The 16,240-nt window shown below is 49.2% G+C and overlaps 1 protein-coding gene across 2 annotated transcripts in view; it reads right to left on the reverse strand.

Annotated features, from left to right (window-relative positions):
• SNED1 (sushi, nidogen and EGF like domains 1) overlaps positions 1 to 16,240 on the reverse strand; it is a 347,445-nt gene that overhangs the window by 20,857 nt on the left and 310,348 nt on the right. For both annotated transcript variants that reach the window (XM_075340866.1, XM_075340865.1), the window contains 2 exons: positions 10,190 to 10,297; positions 1,228 to 1,315 (listed from right to left, as the gene is read on the reverse strand). In XM_075340866.1, coding sequence (XP_075196981.1) covers positions 1,228 to 1,315; positions 10,190 to 10,297 — 196 coding nt within the window. The remainder of the gene's footprint in view (positions 1 to 1,227; positions 1,316 to 10,189; positions 10,298 to 16,240) is intronic.

Consider the following 16,240-nt stretch of genomic DNA (forward strand, 5'->3'; position numbering starts at 1 on the left):
GTGATTGTAAATAGGAGTTGTGCTGAGGATAATAAGCACTATATGTGGGAACAGAACCAATGTAGTAGCGTATTCAACCTTCGTCCGGCTGAGTAGGTACAATTGTAACTATTCCCTTTTTAAATTGCAATAATTTTTTTCGAAAAGCCGTAGAGGGCTGAAATTTCGTGACATCTCAGCAGTTTTGGTCCAGAATATATTGGCCAAATTTCAATAAAATATCTCTACCCCCTTCCGAGATAAGGGGTCGAGAAATTTTGGCAAAATTATGCAGCCTGACAAAGGTTAAGTAAATGCCTCTATAGACTTTAGGTCTCACTAAATGACGTACCAGCGATTCCGACCACGATACGACCTGGCCAGGATCGCTGGTACGTCGCTACATGGTCGCTGATAAGCTGTCAATCAGGCAGATCTCACCAGCCACCAGTGACTCGTGTAACGATGCTGCGCTTGGTAACCAGGGTAAATATCGGGTAACTAAGGAAAGTGTTTTGCTGAGGTCACTGGTACGTCACAAAACCTGTGACTCAGCAGTGATCTCGCTATGTGAGAAGTACCCCTTAGACTGACTAAAGGCTAAACCCGCTAATGCCGGCCGATTTAGCCAACGGTTTAATATGTATGGGCGTGTTTGATAGATGAAGTCGGAAGAGCTTAGGATCAGGCATATCTGATTTCGTAGTGTCGATCCTTTTGTTCTTTAGGAGATGAGCAATGTCGGATTCTCATACTGGAGCTCCTGTGTATGGCAGAGTCGTATAAGGTAGCCGGCTGAGCGCCTCTCTGACTACTATCTATAGTGTGTGGGGTGGCCATAGGCTCTTTTTTGTCTTTCTGATCATCCTCTTATGTCGGTTTGCACACAGATTCCTGTACTTCATGTAGCCCGAGTCTCTATGGACCACTTGAGTTTTTACTGTTGTCATAGTTTCTGATGCCTGCAAACAAAATCTGTTTGAAACTAAACAAAGCAGTAAATTTTGGTTCTGAGTTTGAAGAGCATGGAGCTGAGCAAATATTGGCATGATAAAGCTCTTTGATCACACAAACATTCACATTTGTTAGTTATTCATGTAGAGTGCACTGTCTCCTGCCAATTTAGAGGAAAAGGCTCTGGAGAGAATCCACTCTCCCCGCGCTGTGCTTTTAATGGAACAGTCCGTTCCACACCTTACATGTGATGACAGGAGGGTGCAATGATGTAGTGGGGGGTTAATTACTTACAGGTGGTGGCACACTCCTCCTTCCCACACCGGATGTGACAGCGTTTCCGAGTAGAGTCTGGTGCAGGCAAACGATTCTTTTCTGCAAGCTGGAGAGCAAAGGTGTCAGCCTCTGTAACAGCTTGCACACTTATATATTCCAATATACAAAGCTGCGGGCCACACAATCGCACTACAACGGACAATGCCAAATGACTCACAATGTCTCCAGTGACCCATACAAGCTGATCCTAAAACAATAATATTCACATTGTGTAATTTCACTGCCCTCGCTCCTGGACCTTGCTAGAGAGGATGACTGATATAATTATATGCAGCAGCCTAGAGATTTATACTGAGAGTTGAAGTCAATCATCAGAATATTCTCAATATAAAAAATGTTTGAAGTCCTTTATTCATGCAGCTGAAGGCTGGTATTCTCAGGATGGGGAGCTCCACGTTATGGGGGAGCCCCCCAGCTTAACAATATCAGTCAGCAGCCGCCCAGAATGGCCGTATCCATTAGATGCGGCTGTTCTGGGACAGTACCCGGCTCTTCCCGATTTGCCCTGGTGCGTTGGCAAATCGAGGTAATAAGGAGTTATTGGCAGCCCATAGCTGCCAATAAGTCCTAGATTAATCATGTCAGGCGTCTCCCCGAGATACCTTCCATGATTAATCTGTAAGTTACAGTAAATAAACACCCACCTGAAAAAAATCCTTTATTAGAAATAAAAAACACTAACAAATTCCCTCGTTCTCCCATTTAATAAGCCCGACAAAGCCCTCCATGTCCGGCGTAATCCAGGATGGTCCAGCGTCGCTTTCAGCTCTGCTGCATGGAGGTGACCGGAGCTGCAGCAGACATCGCCGCTCCTGTCAGCTCCACGCAGCAAATAAAGACAGCCGCGCGATCAGCTGAGCTGTCACTGAGGTTACCCGCGGCCACCGCTGAATCCAGCGGTGGCCGCAAGTAACCTCAGTGACAGCTCAGCTGATCGCGCTACTGCGTGGAGCTGACAGGAGCGTGGAGGACGGGACTATCAGCGGCGGCGGTGGCAGCGAGAGGGGTCCATCATCTCCCCTGTGCGTGCACGCTGGGGACAGCGGTACTTCAGGGAACACGTGGAGGACGGGACTATCAGCGGTGGCAGCGAGAGGGGGATGGACATTGGCAGCTGAAAACATTGATTTTTCCCTCTCGCTGCCGCCGCCGCTGATAGTCCCGTCCTCCACATCATCTCCACTGGGGACAGCGGTACTTCGGGGAATACGTGGAGGACGGGACAGAACCACTTGCCTGTTACCTAACTTCCTGACAAATCACCTGCATTTTTGGTACCAAAAATGCAGGTAAAAGGCAGGTAAAATGCACCACTTTTGACTAGCATGCATTTTTCCTGTGTTTTTGATGCCCTCATTGATTTCAATGGGTGACAAATGTTGACAAAAACGCTGGAAGAATGAACATGTTGCATTTTTTGTCACAAACTTTTGACAAAAAAAAACCGCTGACAAATAAACTGCAACGTGCGCATGACAAATCTGACTTCTCATAGACTTTGCTGGGAAGTCAAATGTCAGAAAGTTCTGCTGACAAAACTGCAGCCAAAAAAGCAGCAAAAAAAGCAGCGTGCGCATGTAGCCCTACCATGCAATAGATATAACACATTATACTCACTTAATGTTTGCAGTCTATCTGCACTGTGCTTTTTGTAACCTAATAAAGTCGTAAAAAATCTTTTCTTTGTCGCTCCATTGGGAGACCCAGACAATTGGGTGTATAGCTTCTGCCTCCGGAGGCCACACAAAGTATTACACTTAAAAGTGTAAAGCCCCTCCCCTTCTGCCTATACACCCCCCGTGCATCACGGGCTCCTCAGTTTTTATGCTTTGTGCGAAGGAGGCACACATGCACGCATAGCTCCACATCTTAGTCAGCAGCAGCTGCTGACTATGTCGGATGGAAGAAAAGAGGGCCCATAACAGGGCCCCCAGCATGCTCCCTTCTCACCCCACTCTTGTCGGCGGTGTTGTTAAGGTTGAGGTACCCATTGCGGGTACAGAGGCTGGAGCCCACATGCTGTTTTCCTTCCCCATCCCTTAAGGGCTCTGGGTGAAGTGGGATCCTAATCGGTCTCCAGGCACATGAGACCGTGCTTCCTCAGCAGCCCCTGGGGAATCTGCTGACAGGAGCTGAGTATCGACAGGGACAAGGCCCTGCTACTGTGAGGTACTCTGTGTCCCCGTGGGGACCGCGCATAGAGCGCTGATGCCACACACACTGCAGCACTGCTGGGTGTGTTAGTGCGCCGGGGAGTAATGCCACTGACAGCCGCGCCGGCCGCGCTGTGAGGTACTCTGTGTCCCCGTGGGAACCGCGCATGGAGCGCTGGTGGCCATATACACTTCAGCACTGCTGGGTGTGTTTGTGCGCCGGGGACTACCGCGCCGACCGCGCTTATATGCCGGCCGCGCTTATTACTTTAGTCCCCGGCTTTTGCGGCCTAGTATCGCATATTCCCGCCCCCAGGCCTGCCAGTCAGGGGAAGGGCGGGACGCTGCACAGGACGTTAGTGCTGAGGGTTGGAGCATACTTGTATCCTCCTCCCCCCTCATACAGCACACTGGGGCTCCAGATTCCCGCACTTTCTAGGGCACGCCCACGGCCCCCTCCTCTCCACAGAACGCCGGCAGCCATTCCTGTCAGCACTTCTAACGCTGGAGAGGAGAGACAACAGGCTCTGGGAGGCCCATGCAGGGATTCTGGTGATCACACAACCGCTTTGAGCGGTCGGTAAGCAGCACCTGAGGTGCTGGCCCCACTGAGTGCAGAAGTGTACATATATATATATGCTTATATGCTATACATTTACACTGTACTGTCGCACTGTTGATTTTTGGCTATATACCCTCCTGGATTGTACTCAGAGGAGACAACAGCATGTCGTCTGCAAATAGCAAGGGTGCCAAAGCACAGGCTTACTTTGCAACCTGTACCTCATGTGCGGCTATACTACCGGCTGGTTCCACGGACCCTCATTGTGTGCAATGCTCGGCCCCTGTGGCACTTACTCAGCCGGAGCCTCTGCTACTGGTGGCCCAGGTAGAACCACCTGCTACCACTGTCCAGGTGACAGGGACGGAGTTTGCAGTGTTTGCTGACAAACTGTCTGAGACTATGGATAAATGGTCTGCTAGGATACTAGAAGCCTTACAGTCCAGACCGGTGACTCAGGCCCCGGGCACTGTTCAATCATTGACCCCAGGCCCCCCTCAATTGGAACTGCAGAGTGCTCCTGGGATGACCCATGGGTCCCAGGGTGAGGTCTCTGACATGGACCGCAGTCCCAGGCCGCCTAAGCGGGGGCGCTGGGAAATTCCCTCGACTTTATCACACTGTTCAGGGTCTCAGCAGGAAGACTCTCTGGATGATGAAGCGGAGTTAGCAGATCAGGATTCTGATCCTGAGACCGCGCTTAACCTGGATACACCTGATGGTGACGCCATAGTGAATGACCTTATAGCAACCATCAATCAGGTGTTGGATATTTCTCCACCAGCTCCTACAATTGAGGAGTCAGCTTCTCAGCAGGAGAAATTCCGTTTCAGGTCTCCCAAGCGTCCATTGAGTATGTTTCTGGATCACTCTGACTTCAGAGAGGCAGTCCAGAAACACCGAGCTTGTCCAGATAAGCGTTTTTCCAAGCGCCTTAAGGATACACGTTATCCCTTCCCCCCTGACGTTGTCAAGGGCTGGGCTCAGTGTCCTAAGGTGGATCCTCCTGTCTCCAGACTGGCGGCTAGATCCATAGTTGCAGTGGAAGATGGGGCTTCACTCAAAGATGCCACTGACAGAAAGATGGAGCTCTGGTTGAAATCCATCTATGAAGCTATCGGCGCGTCTTTTGCTCCAGCATTCGCAGCCGTATGGGCACTCCAAGCTATCTCAGCTTGTCATGCGCAGATTAATGCAGTCACACGTACATCTGCTCCGCAAGTGGTGTCCTTAACCTCTCAGGCGTCGGCGTTTGCGTCCTACGCCATTCATGCGGTCCTGGACTCTACGAGCCGTACAGCGGTAGCATCCGCCAATTCGGTGGCAGTCCGCAGGGCCATGTGGTTACGTGAATGGAAGGCAGACTCCGCTTCCAAAAAGTTCTTAACCGGTTTGCCATTTTCTGGCGACCGCCTGTTTGGTGAACGATTGGATGAAATCATTAAACAATCCAAGGGAAAGGACTCTTCCTTACCCCAGTCCAAACCAAACAGACCTCAACCACGGAAGGTACAATCGAGGTTTCGGTCCTTTCGGCCCACGGGAAGGTCTCAGTTCTCCTCGTCCAAAAGGCCTCAAAAGGATCAGAGGAACTCCGATGCATGGCGGTCTAAGTCACGTCCTAAACAGACCGCCGGAGGAACCGCTCCCAAGGCGGCCTCCTCATGACTTTCGGCCTCCTCACACCGCATCCTCGGTCGGTGGCAGGCTTTCCCGCTTTTGCGACGCCTGGCTGCCACAGGTAAAAGACCGATGGGTGAGAGATATTCTATCCCACGGTTACAGGATAGAGCTCAGCTCTCGTCCTCCGACTCGTTTTTTCAGAACATCCCCGCCCCCCGAGAGAGCCGATGCTCTTCTTCAGGCGGTGTGCACTCTGAAGGCGGAAGGGGTGGTGATCCCTGTGCCTCTTCAGCAACAGGGTCACGGTTTTTACTCCAACTTGTTTGTGGTACCGAAAAAGGACGGATCCTTCCGTCCTGTTCTGGACCTAAAACTGCTCAACAAACACGTAAAAACCAGGCGGTTCCGGATGGAATCGCTCCGCTCCGTCATCGCCTCAATGTCCAAAGGAGATTTCCTAGCATCAATCGACATCAAAGATGCTTATCTCCACGTACCAATTGCACCAGAGCATCAGCGCTTCCTGCGTTTCGCCATAGGAGACGAACATCTTCAGTTCGTGGCACTACCTTTCGGCCTGGCGACAGCCCCACGGGTCTTCACCAAGGTCATGGCAGCAGTGGTAGCAGTCCTACACTCTCAGGGACACTCGGTGATCCCTTACTTAGACGATCTGCTTGTCAAGGCACCCACTCAAGAGGCATGCCAACACAGCCTGAACATTGCTCTGGAGACTCTCCAGAGGTTCGGGTGGATCATCAATTTTCCAAAGTCAAATCTGACACCGGCCCAATCTCTGACATATATTGGCATGGAGTTTCATACTCTTCCAGCGATAGTGAAGCTTCCGCTGGACAAACAGCGTTCACTACAGACAGGGGTGCGATCTCTCCTTCAAGGCCAGTCACACCCTCTGAGGCGCCTCATGCACTTCCTGGGGAAGATGGTAGCAGCAATGGAGGCAGTTCCTTTTGCGCAGTTTCATCTGCGTCCTCTTCAATGGGACATTCTCCGAAAATGGGACAGGAAGTCGACGTCCCTCGACAGGACAGTCTCCCTTTCACGGGCAGCCAAGGCTTCCCTTCAGTGGTGGCTTCTCCCCACCTCTCTGTCGGGGGGGAAATCCTTCCTTCCCCCATCATGGGCTGTGGTCACGACGGACGCGAGCCTGTCAGGGTGGGGAGCGGTTTTTCTCCACCACAGGGCTCAGGGAACCTGGACTCCGACAGAGTCCTCCCTTCAGATCAATGTTCTGGAGATAAGGGCAGTGTATCTTGCCCTAAAGGCGTTCCAGCCGTGGCTGGAAGGCCAGCAAATCCGAATTCAGTCGGACAACTCCACAGCGGTGGCATATATCAACCACCAAGGGGGAACACGCAGTCGGCAAGCCTTCCAGGAAGTCCGGCGGATTCTTATGTGGGTGGAAGCCACGGCCTCCACCATATCCGCAGTTCACATCCCGGGCGTAGAAAACTGGGAAGCAGACTTTCTCAGTCGCCAGGGCATGGACGCAGGGGAATGGTCCCTTCACCCGGACGTGTTTCAGGAGATCTGTTGCCGCTGGGGGATGCCGGACGTCGACCTAACAAGGTCCCAACATTCATGGCACGGTCTCAAGATCACAGAGCTCTGGCGGCAGACGCCTTAGTTCAGGATTGGTCGCAGTTTCAGCTCCCTTATGTGTTTCCTCCTCTGGCACTGTTGCCCAGAGTGTTACGCAAGATCAGGTCCGACTGTCGCCGCGCCATCCTCGTCGCGCCAGACTGGCCGAGGAGGTCGTGGTACCCAGATCTGTGGCATCTCACGGTGGGTCAACCGTGGCCACTACCAGACCGACCAGACTTGCTGTCTCAAGGGCCGTTTTTCCATCTGAATTCGGCGGCCCTCAACCTGACTGTGTGGCCATTGAGTCCTGGATCCTAGCGTCTTCAGGGTTATCTCAAGAGGTCATTGCCACTATGAGACAGGCTAGGAAACCAACGTCCGCCAAGATCTACCACAGGATGTGGAGGATATTCCTATCTTGGTGCTCTGATCAGGGTTTTTCTCCCTGGCCATTTGCCTTGCCCACTTTTCTTTTCTTCCTTCAATCAGGATTGGAAAAAGGGTTGTCGCTCGGCTCTCTTAAGGGACAAGTCTCAGCGCTCTCTGTGTTTTTTCAGAAGCGCCTGGCCAGACTTCCACAGGTACGCACGTTCCTGCAGGGGGTTTGTCACATAGTCCCTCCTTACAAGCGGCCGTTAGAACCCTGGGATCTGAACAGGGTACTGATGGCTCTTCAGAAACCACCTTTCGAGCCAATGAAGGATATTTCTCTTTCACACCTTTCACAGAAAGTGGTTTTCCTAGTAGCAGTCACATCACTTCGGAGAGTGTCTGAGCTAGCAGCGCTGTCATGCAAAGCCCCTTTCCTGGTGTTTCACCAGGACAAGGTGGTTCTGCGTCCGGTTCCGGAATTTCTACCTAAGGTGGTATCCCCCTTTCATCTCAATCAGGATATCTCCTTACCCTCTTTTTGTCCTCATCCAGTTCACCAGTGTGAAAAGGATCTGCACTTGTTAGATCTGGTGAGAGCACTCAGACTCTACATTTCTCGTACGGCGCCCCTGCGCCGTTCGAATGCACTCTTTGTCCTTGTCGCTGGCCAGCGTAAAGGGTCACAGGCTTCGAAATCAACCCTGGCTCGGTGGATCAAGGAACCAATTCTCGAAGCTTATCGATCTTCTGGGCTTCCGGTTCCCTCTGGGCTGAAAGCCCATTCTACCAGAGCCGTGGGTGCGTCCTGGGCTTTGCGGCACCAGGCTACGGCTCAGCAGGTGTGTCAGGCGGCTACCTGGTCGAGCCTGCACACTTTCACGAAACACTATCAGGTGCATACCTATGCTTCGGCGGATGCCAGCCTAGGTAGGCAAGTCCTTCAGGCGGTGGTTGCCCACCTGTAGGAAAGGGCCGTGGTACGGCTCTATTACGAGGTATTATTTTACCCACCCAGGGACTGCTTTTGGACGTCCCAATTGTCTGGGTCTCCCAATGGAGCGACAAAGAAGAAGGGAATTTTGTTTACTTACCGTAAATTCCTTTTCTTCTAGCTCCAATTGGGAGACCCAGCACCCGCCCCTGTTCCCTTCGGGCTGTTGTTCTTTGTGTACACATGTTGTTCATGTTGAATGGTTTCAGTTCTCCGAAATTCCTTCGGATTGAATTTACTTTAAACCAATTTATAACTTTTACTCCTTCTTGCTTTTGCACCAAAACTGAGGAGCCCGTGATGCACGGGGGGTGTATAGGCAGAAGGGGAGGGGCTTTACACTTTTAAGTGTAATACTTTGTGTGGCCTCCGGAGGCAGAAGCTATACACCCAATTGTCTGGGTCTCCCAATTGGAGCTAGAAGAAAAGGAATTTACGGTAAGTAAACAAAATTCCCTTCTTTTAGGGTAAAAGCACACAGGGCAGATATGGAGTGGATGGGGCAGTATGGCGGCTCAGTGATAACCACTGTAACACAGCACAACATCTGCAAGAAGTTTGTATGTTGTGTCCGTGTTTGTGTGTGTTTTTTTCCCTATGGAATCAGAAAGCAGCATGATGTATGGACAAAGCCTGATTCCAGTTATGTATGTGTAGTACCCCACAGGGCAGGTGCATTAACCTAATCGTCACCAGGCCAACGGCTGTTGTGGTCGAGCGAGTGGGAAGTGATACCACCCATAGCTGCTACTACCATCCGTCCCGGAGGACAGCGACAGCAGCAGCGGCCCATTCCTTGGCCGCATACCACAGGTGGCGTCACGACAAACAGTTCCCTACTACCCCCATCATCCACCCCCAGCCATCTTCTGTACGCCTCAAGGCAACGGAGCCGGGTTAGGCCGCCCGTGACCACGACAGTCCGGCAACGAGTAGGTTAAATGCACCTGCCCCGTGGGGCGGATTAAATCCCCGCTTTCTCAGTTGTTGATGTAGCAGTGATCAGAATAAAGAGCTGTGTATCATCCCACCCACACCACTGGCTAGAAGCTTGCTGTGCACACTGTGCATATGCATAAAACTGCCAATAAGAGGTGGGGGTGGGGTTACACAGATTAGTTGGACTTCCTGGCACCTGGAACACAACATCTAGTCCTGCAGCGATAATTCACTGATTGAATTGACACTACAGAAAACTGCTGACCAAGTGACACTTCATTGGACACATCACTGGAACAGGGCTCTTTGTCATCAGCTTTTTGCTTTTTAATCTGAGAGAAGCATCATATAGAGTCAGATTGTTCTTAAAGGCATTGCAGGTGCCATGCCTGCCCTCCAGTCCATTCATTGTCTATTGGACAGCTGGAAAAAGCCGAACACAGCACTCCTCTATTTCCAGCAGTCCATAGATAATCATATGAATACGGGATAATGTATTATCTCTGTAATAACCTTCTAACACTTTTGATATTGGTTCATGCGAATCCCACTAATACATCTGTAAATGATAAGAACCACTGTGTTGGTTCTGTACCATAATCACAAAAAATAAGTTGGTTACTGAACTGAAATAGATTAGATAGGTTTCAAAGAAAGGGGTGTTTCTGTACTTACCCAACTGACACTGCTGCCCCTTATATCCTGGGGGGCAATCACAGATTTCTCCATTCACACAGGTTCCTCCATTATTACATGGCGTTTCCAAGCAGCCTCTTCGGGTTCCTGTGAGACAATAAGCATGTACAGTGCCTTGAAAAAGTATTCATACCCCATGAAATTTTCCATATTTTTTCACATTACACCTACAAGCCTAAATATATTTTATGTGATATACCAACACTAAACAGCAAATATTTGTGAAGTGGAAAGGAAATGATACATGGTTTTCTAAATATTTTAAAAATACAAATCTGAAAATGATCAGGTGCATTTGTATTCAGCCCCGCTGAGTCAATTCTTTGTAAAACCACCTGTCGATGCAATTACCAGCTTTGCAGATCTAGAAGCTGAAAGTTTTGCCCATTCTTCTTTGCAAATTAGCTGTAGCTCAGTGAGATTAGATTGAGGTCTTTGAATAGTGATTTCCAAATCTTATCACAGATTCTTAATGCAATTTAGGTCTGGAATTTGACTGGGCCATTCACACACATGAATATGCTTTGATCTAAACTTTCTTCTTTCCTATAGTAATGTCCCCAACCTATAGTAATGTGCCCATCCTGTAGTAATGTTTCATATTTGTCCCCATCTTATAGTAATGTTCCCCATCCTTGTCCCCTTGTAGTAATGTCCCTATCCTGTAGTACTGTGCCCATCCTATAGTAATGTCCCCATCCTATAGTGATGTGCCCATCTTTGTCCCCATCCTATAGTAATGTGCCCACCTTGTCCCCATTCCTATAGTAATGCCCCCATCCTATAGTAATGTGCCCATCCTATAGTAATGTCCCCAGCCTTATCCCCATTCTATAGTAATGTTCCCCATCCTTGTCCCCTTGTAGTAATGTCCCTATCCTGTAGTACTGTGCCCATCCTAGCCCCCATCCTATAGTAATGTCCCCATCCTATAGTAATGTGCCCATCTTTGTCCCCATCTTGTAATAATGTGCCCATCCTTGTCCCCATCCTGTAGTAATGTGCCCATCCTTTTCCCCATCCTGTAGTAATGTGGCCATCCTTGACCCCATCCTGTAGTAATGTGGCCATCCTTGTCCCCATCCTGTAGTAATGTGCCCATATTTGTCCCCATCTTGTAATAATGTGCCCATCCTTGTCCCCATCCTGTAGTAATGTGCTCATCCTTGTCCCCATCCTGTAGTAATGTCCCCATCCAATAGAAAGGTGCACATCCTATAGTAATGTGCCCACCTTGTCCCTATCCTATAGTAATATCCCCATCTTATATTAATGTCCCTAGCCTTGTCCCCATCCTATAGTAATGTGCCCACCTTGTCCCCATCCTAAAGTAATGTGCCCATCCTGTAGTATTGTTTCCCATCACTGTCCCCTTTTACTAATCTGCCCATGCAGCTCCTCTTCTTGTAGTAATGTGCCCTTTCCTGGTCCTGTGCTTGTAGTTATGTCACATACTGGTCCCTTAATGTGCCGTTCTTCACATACACACACAAAAAAAAACAACAAAACAAAACAAAAACCACAAAAAACATTCTTCTCACCTGTGCACCGTTCCCTCAGCTGCCTCATCTCTGTTTCTTACTGTCTGCAGGCCCGTGCCGTCGTTGACAATCACAGCCGGTGCAGGGGCAGTAGGCACTGTCAGCGCTTTATGTCAGATGATTGTTTTGCCGGCGCTGCGTGCACAGAGTCAAGCTCTCTGTGCACAACATTTCCAATGCAGCCGTAGCCGTAAAATAAACAAAGGTAAGCAGCTTAGGTCAGGCAGTTTCCATTGGAGGAATAGTTGTGCACAGAGCGCTTGACTCGGAGCGCTCAGCAAAACAATTCATCTGACTTAAAGCGCAGACAATGGCTACTGCCCCTGCACCAGCCGTGATAGTCAACAGGGGCACGGGCCTGGGGGCCACACGAAGCAGCTTGAGGGGCCGCGTGTTTGAGACCTCTGATATACAGTGCTGGCCAAAAGTATTGGTACCCCTGCAATTCTGTCAGATAATACTCAGTTTCTTCTTGAAAATGATTGTAATCACAAATTCTTTGGTATTATTAACTTCCTTTATTTTGCTTGCAATGAAAAAACACAAAAGAGAATGAAACAAAAATCAAATCATTGATCATTTCACACAAAACTCCAAAAATGGGCCAGACAAAAGTATTGGCACCCTTAGCATAATACTTGGTTGCACAACCTTTAGCCAAAATAACTGCGAACAACCGCTTCTGGTAACCATCAATGAGTTTCTTACAATGCTCTGCTGGAATTTTAGACCATTCTTCTTTGGCAAACTGCTCCAGGTCCCTGAGATTTGAAGGGGGCCTTCTCCAAACTGCCATTTTGAGATCTCTCCACAGGTGTTCTATGGGATTCAGGTCTGGACTCATTGCTGGCCACTTTAGTAGTCTCCAGTGCTTTCTATCAAACCATTTTCTAGTGCTTTTTGAAGTGTATTTTGGGTCATTGTCCTGCTGGAAGACCCATGACCTCTGAGGAAGACCCAGCTTTCTCACACTGGGCCCTACATTATTCTGCAAAATTTGTTGGTAGTCTTCAGACTTCATAATGCCATGTACACGGTCAAGCAGTCCAGTGCCAAAGGCAGCAAAGCAACCCCAAAACATTAGGGAACCTCCGCCATGTTTGACTGTAGGGACCGTGTTCTTTTCTTTGAATGCCTCTTTTTTTTTCCTGTAAACTCTATGTTGATGGCTTTTCCCAAAAATCTCTACTTTTGTCTCATCTGACCAGAGAAAATTCTTCCAAAACGTTTTAGGCTTTCTCAGGTAAGTTTTGGAAAATTCCAGCCTGGCTTTTTTATGTCTCGGGTAAGAAGTGGGGTTTTCCTGGGTATGTTACCATACAGTCCCTTTTCATTCAGACGCCGACGGATAGTACGGGTTGACACTGTTGTACCCTCGGACTGCAGGGCAGCTTGAACTTGTTTGGATGTTAGTAGAGGTTCTTTATCCACCATCCGCACAATCTTGCGTTGAAATCTCTCGTCAATTTTTCTTTTCCTTTCACATCTAGGGAGGTTAGCCACAGTGCCATGGGCTTTAAACTTCTTGATGACACTGCGCACCGTAGACACAGGAACTTTCAGGTCTTTGGAGATGGACTTGTAGCCTTGAGATTGCTCATGCTTCCTCACAATTTGGATTCTCAAGTCCTCAGACAGTTCTTTGGTCTTCTTTCTTTTCTCCATGCCCAATGTGGTACGCACAGGACACAGGACAGAGGTTGAGTCAACTTTAATCCATGTCAACTGGCTGCAAGTGTGATTTAGTTATTGCCAACACCTGTTAGGTGCCACAGGTAAGTTACAGGTGCTGTTAATTACACAAATTAGAGAAGCATCCCATGATTTTTCAAACAGTGCAAATACTTTTGTCCACCCCCTTTTTTATGTTTGGTGTGGAATTATATCCAATTTGGCTTTATGACAATTTTTTTTTTCCATTGAAGACACGTTAAATGAAGATAATAATACCAAAGAATTTGTGATTGCAATCATTTTCAAGAAGAAACTGAGTATTATCTGACAGAATTGCAGGGGTGCCAATACTTTTAGCCAGCACTGTAGATAATCGATTTAAAGGGGTTTATAAGTTTTGGAGAACCCCATCTCCCGACTACAGTTTTCCTCTTCGGAGCTCAGTTTTTGGCTGCTGTGCTGTCGATGTGACGTCAGAGTTGCAGAAAATAGACATGAAGAAAAAGAAGAAGGCAAAGAGAGCACTCAACCCACAAAAACAAAAATAACAACTTTATTACTTTGAAAGAAGGGAATTTTGTTTACTTACCGTAAATTCCTTTTCTTCTAGCTCCAATTGGGAGACCCAGACAATTGGGTGTATAGCTACTGCCTCCGGAGGCCGCACAAAGCACTACACTTAAAAGTGTAAGGCCCCTCCCCTTCTGGCTATACACCCTCCCGTAGGAGTACGGATTCCTCAGTTTTAGTACCAAAGCAAGAAGGAGGAAAGCCAATAACAGTTTCAAAAAACAAATTCAATCCGATAACAAGATCGGAGAACTTAAGAAACAACATGAACAACATGTGCACCCGAAAAACGAAACCCTAAGAACAATAGGGCGGGTGCTGGGTCTCCCAATTGGAGCTAGAAGAAAAGGAATTTACGGTAAGTAAACAAAATTCCCTTCTTCTTTTTCGCTCCTAATTGGGAGACCCAGACAATTGGGACGTCCAAAAGCAGTCCCTGGGTGGGTAAAAAGATACCTCGTGATCGGGCTGTCAGGCAGCCCTTTCCTACAGGTGGGCCACCGCCGCCTGAAGGACCTGTCTACCTAGGCTGGCATCTGCCGAAGCGTAGGTATGCACTTGATAGTGTTTGGTAAACGTGTGCAGACTCGACCAGGTAGCCGCCTGGCACACCTGCTGAGCCGTAGCCTGATGCCGCAATGCCCAGGACGCACCCACGGCTCTGGTAGAATGGGCCTTCAGTCCAGATGGAATCGGAAGCCCAGCAGAACGGTATGTGTGAAGAATTGGTTCCTTGATCCACCGCGCCAGGGTGGATTTGGAAGCTTGCGATCCCTTATGCTGACCAGCGACTAGGACAAAGAGCGCATCAGAACGGCGCATAGGCGCCGTGCGAGAAATGTAAATCCTGAGTGCTCTCACCAGGTCCAACAGATGTAAACCTTTTTCAAATTGGTGAACTGGATGCGGACACAAAGATGGCAAAGTGATATCCTGATTGAGATGAAAGGAAGAAACCACCTTGGGAGAAAACTCTGGAATTGGACGCAGTACTACCTTGTCTTGGTGAAACACCAGGAAGGGAGATTTGCAAGATAACGCCGCTAGCTCGGACACTCTACGAAGAGACGTGACCGCCACAAGAAAAACCACTTTTTGTGAAAGCCGAGAAAGGGAAACCTCTTTCAAAGGCTCGAAAGGCGGCTTCTGGAGAGCAATGAGAACCTTGTTTAGATCCCAGGGTTCCAATGGCCGTCTGTAAGGAGGAACGATATGACAAACTCCTTGGAGAAACGTGCGTACTTTAGAAAGCCGTGCCAAGCGCTTCTGAAAGAATACGGATAGCGCGGAGACTTGACCCTTAAGAGAGCTAAGCGACAAACCTTTTTCCAACCCAGACTGCAGGAAGGAAAGAAAAATTGGCAATGCAAATGGCCAGGGAGAAACCCTCTGAGCCGAGCACCAAGCTAAGAATATCTTCCACGTCCTGTGATAGATCTTAGCTGAGGATGGTTTTCTAGCCTGTCTCATTGTGGCAACTACTTCATGAGATAAACCTGAGGCCGCTAGGATCCAGGACTCAATGGCCACACAGTCAGGTTCAGGGCCGCAGAATTCAGATGGAAAAACGGCCCTTGAGACAGCAAATCTGGACGGTCTGGTAGTGCCCATGGTTGGCCTACCGTGAGATGCCACAGATCCGGGTACCACGACCTTCTTGGCCAGTCTGGAGCGACGAGAATGGCTCGATGGCAGTCGGACCTGATTTTCCGGAGAACTCTGGGCAACAATGCTAGAGGTGGGAACACATAGGGTAGTCGGAATTGCGACCAATCCTGAACCAAGGCGTCTGCCGCCAGCGCTCGGTGATCGTGAGACCGTGCCATGAAAACTGGGACCTTGTTGTTGTACCGTGACGCCATCAGATCGACGTCCGGCGTCCCCCAGCGGCAACAGATCTGCTGAAACACGTCCGGGTGAAGGGACCATTCCCCTGCGTCCATGCCCTGGCGACTGAGAAAGTCTGCTTCCCAGTTTTCCACGCGTGGGATGTGAACTGCGGATATGGTGGACGCTTTGCTTTCCACCCACGTCAAAATCCGCCGGACTTCTTGAAAGGCTTGGCGACTGCGTGTTCCCCCTTGGTGGTTGATGTACGCCACCGCCGTGGAATTGTCCGACTGAATCCGAATCTGCTTGCCTTCCAGCCATTGTTGGAAGGCTCGCAGAGCAAGATAGACTGCTCTGATTTCCAGAACATTGATCTGCAGGGTGGACTCTTCCTGAGTCCACGTCCCCTGAGCCC

The sequence above is a fragment of the Anomaloglossus baeobatrachus genome, chromosome 3 (genome assembly GCF_048569485.1).
Source record: "Anomaloglossus baeobatrachus isolate aAnoBae1 chromosome 3, aAnoBae1.hap1, whole genome shotgun sequence".
In the NCBI taxonomy this organism is placed as follows: domain Eukaryota; kingdom Metazoa; phylum Chordata; class Amphibia; order Anura; family Aromobatidae; genus Anomaloglossus; species Anomaloglossus baeobatrachus.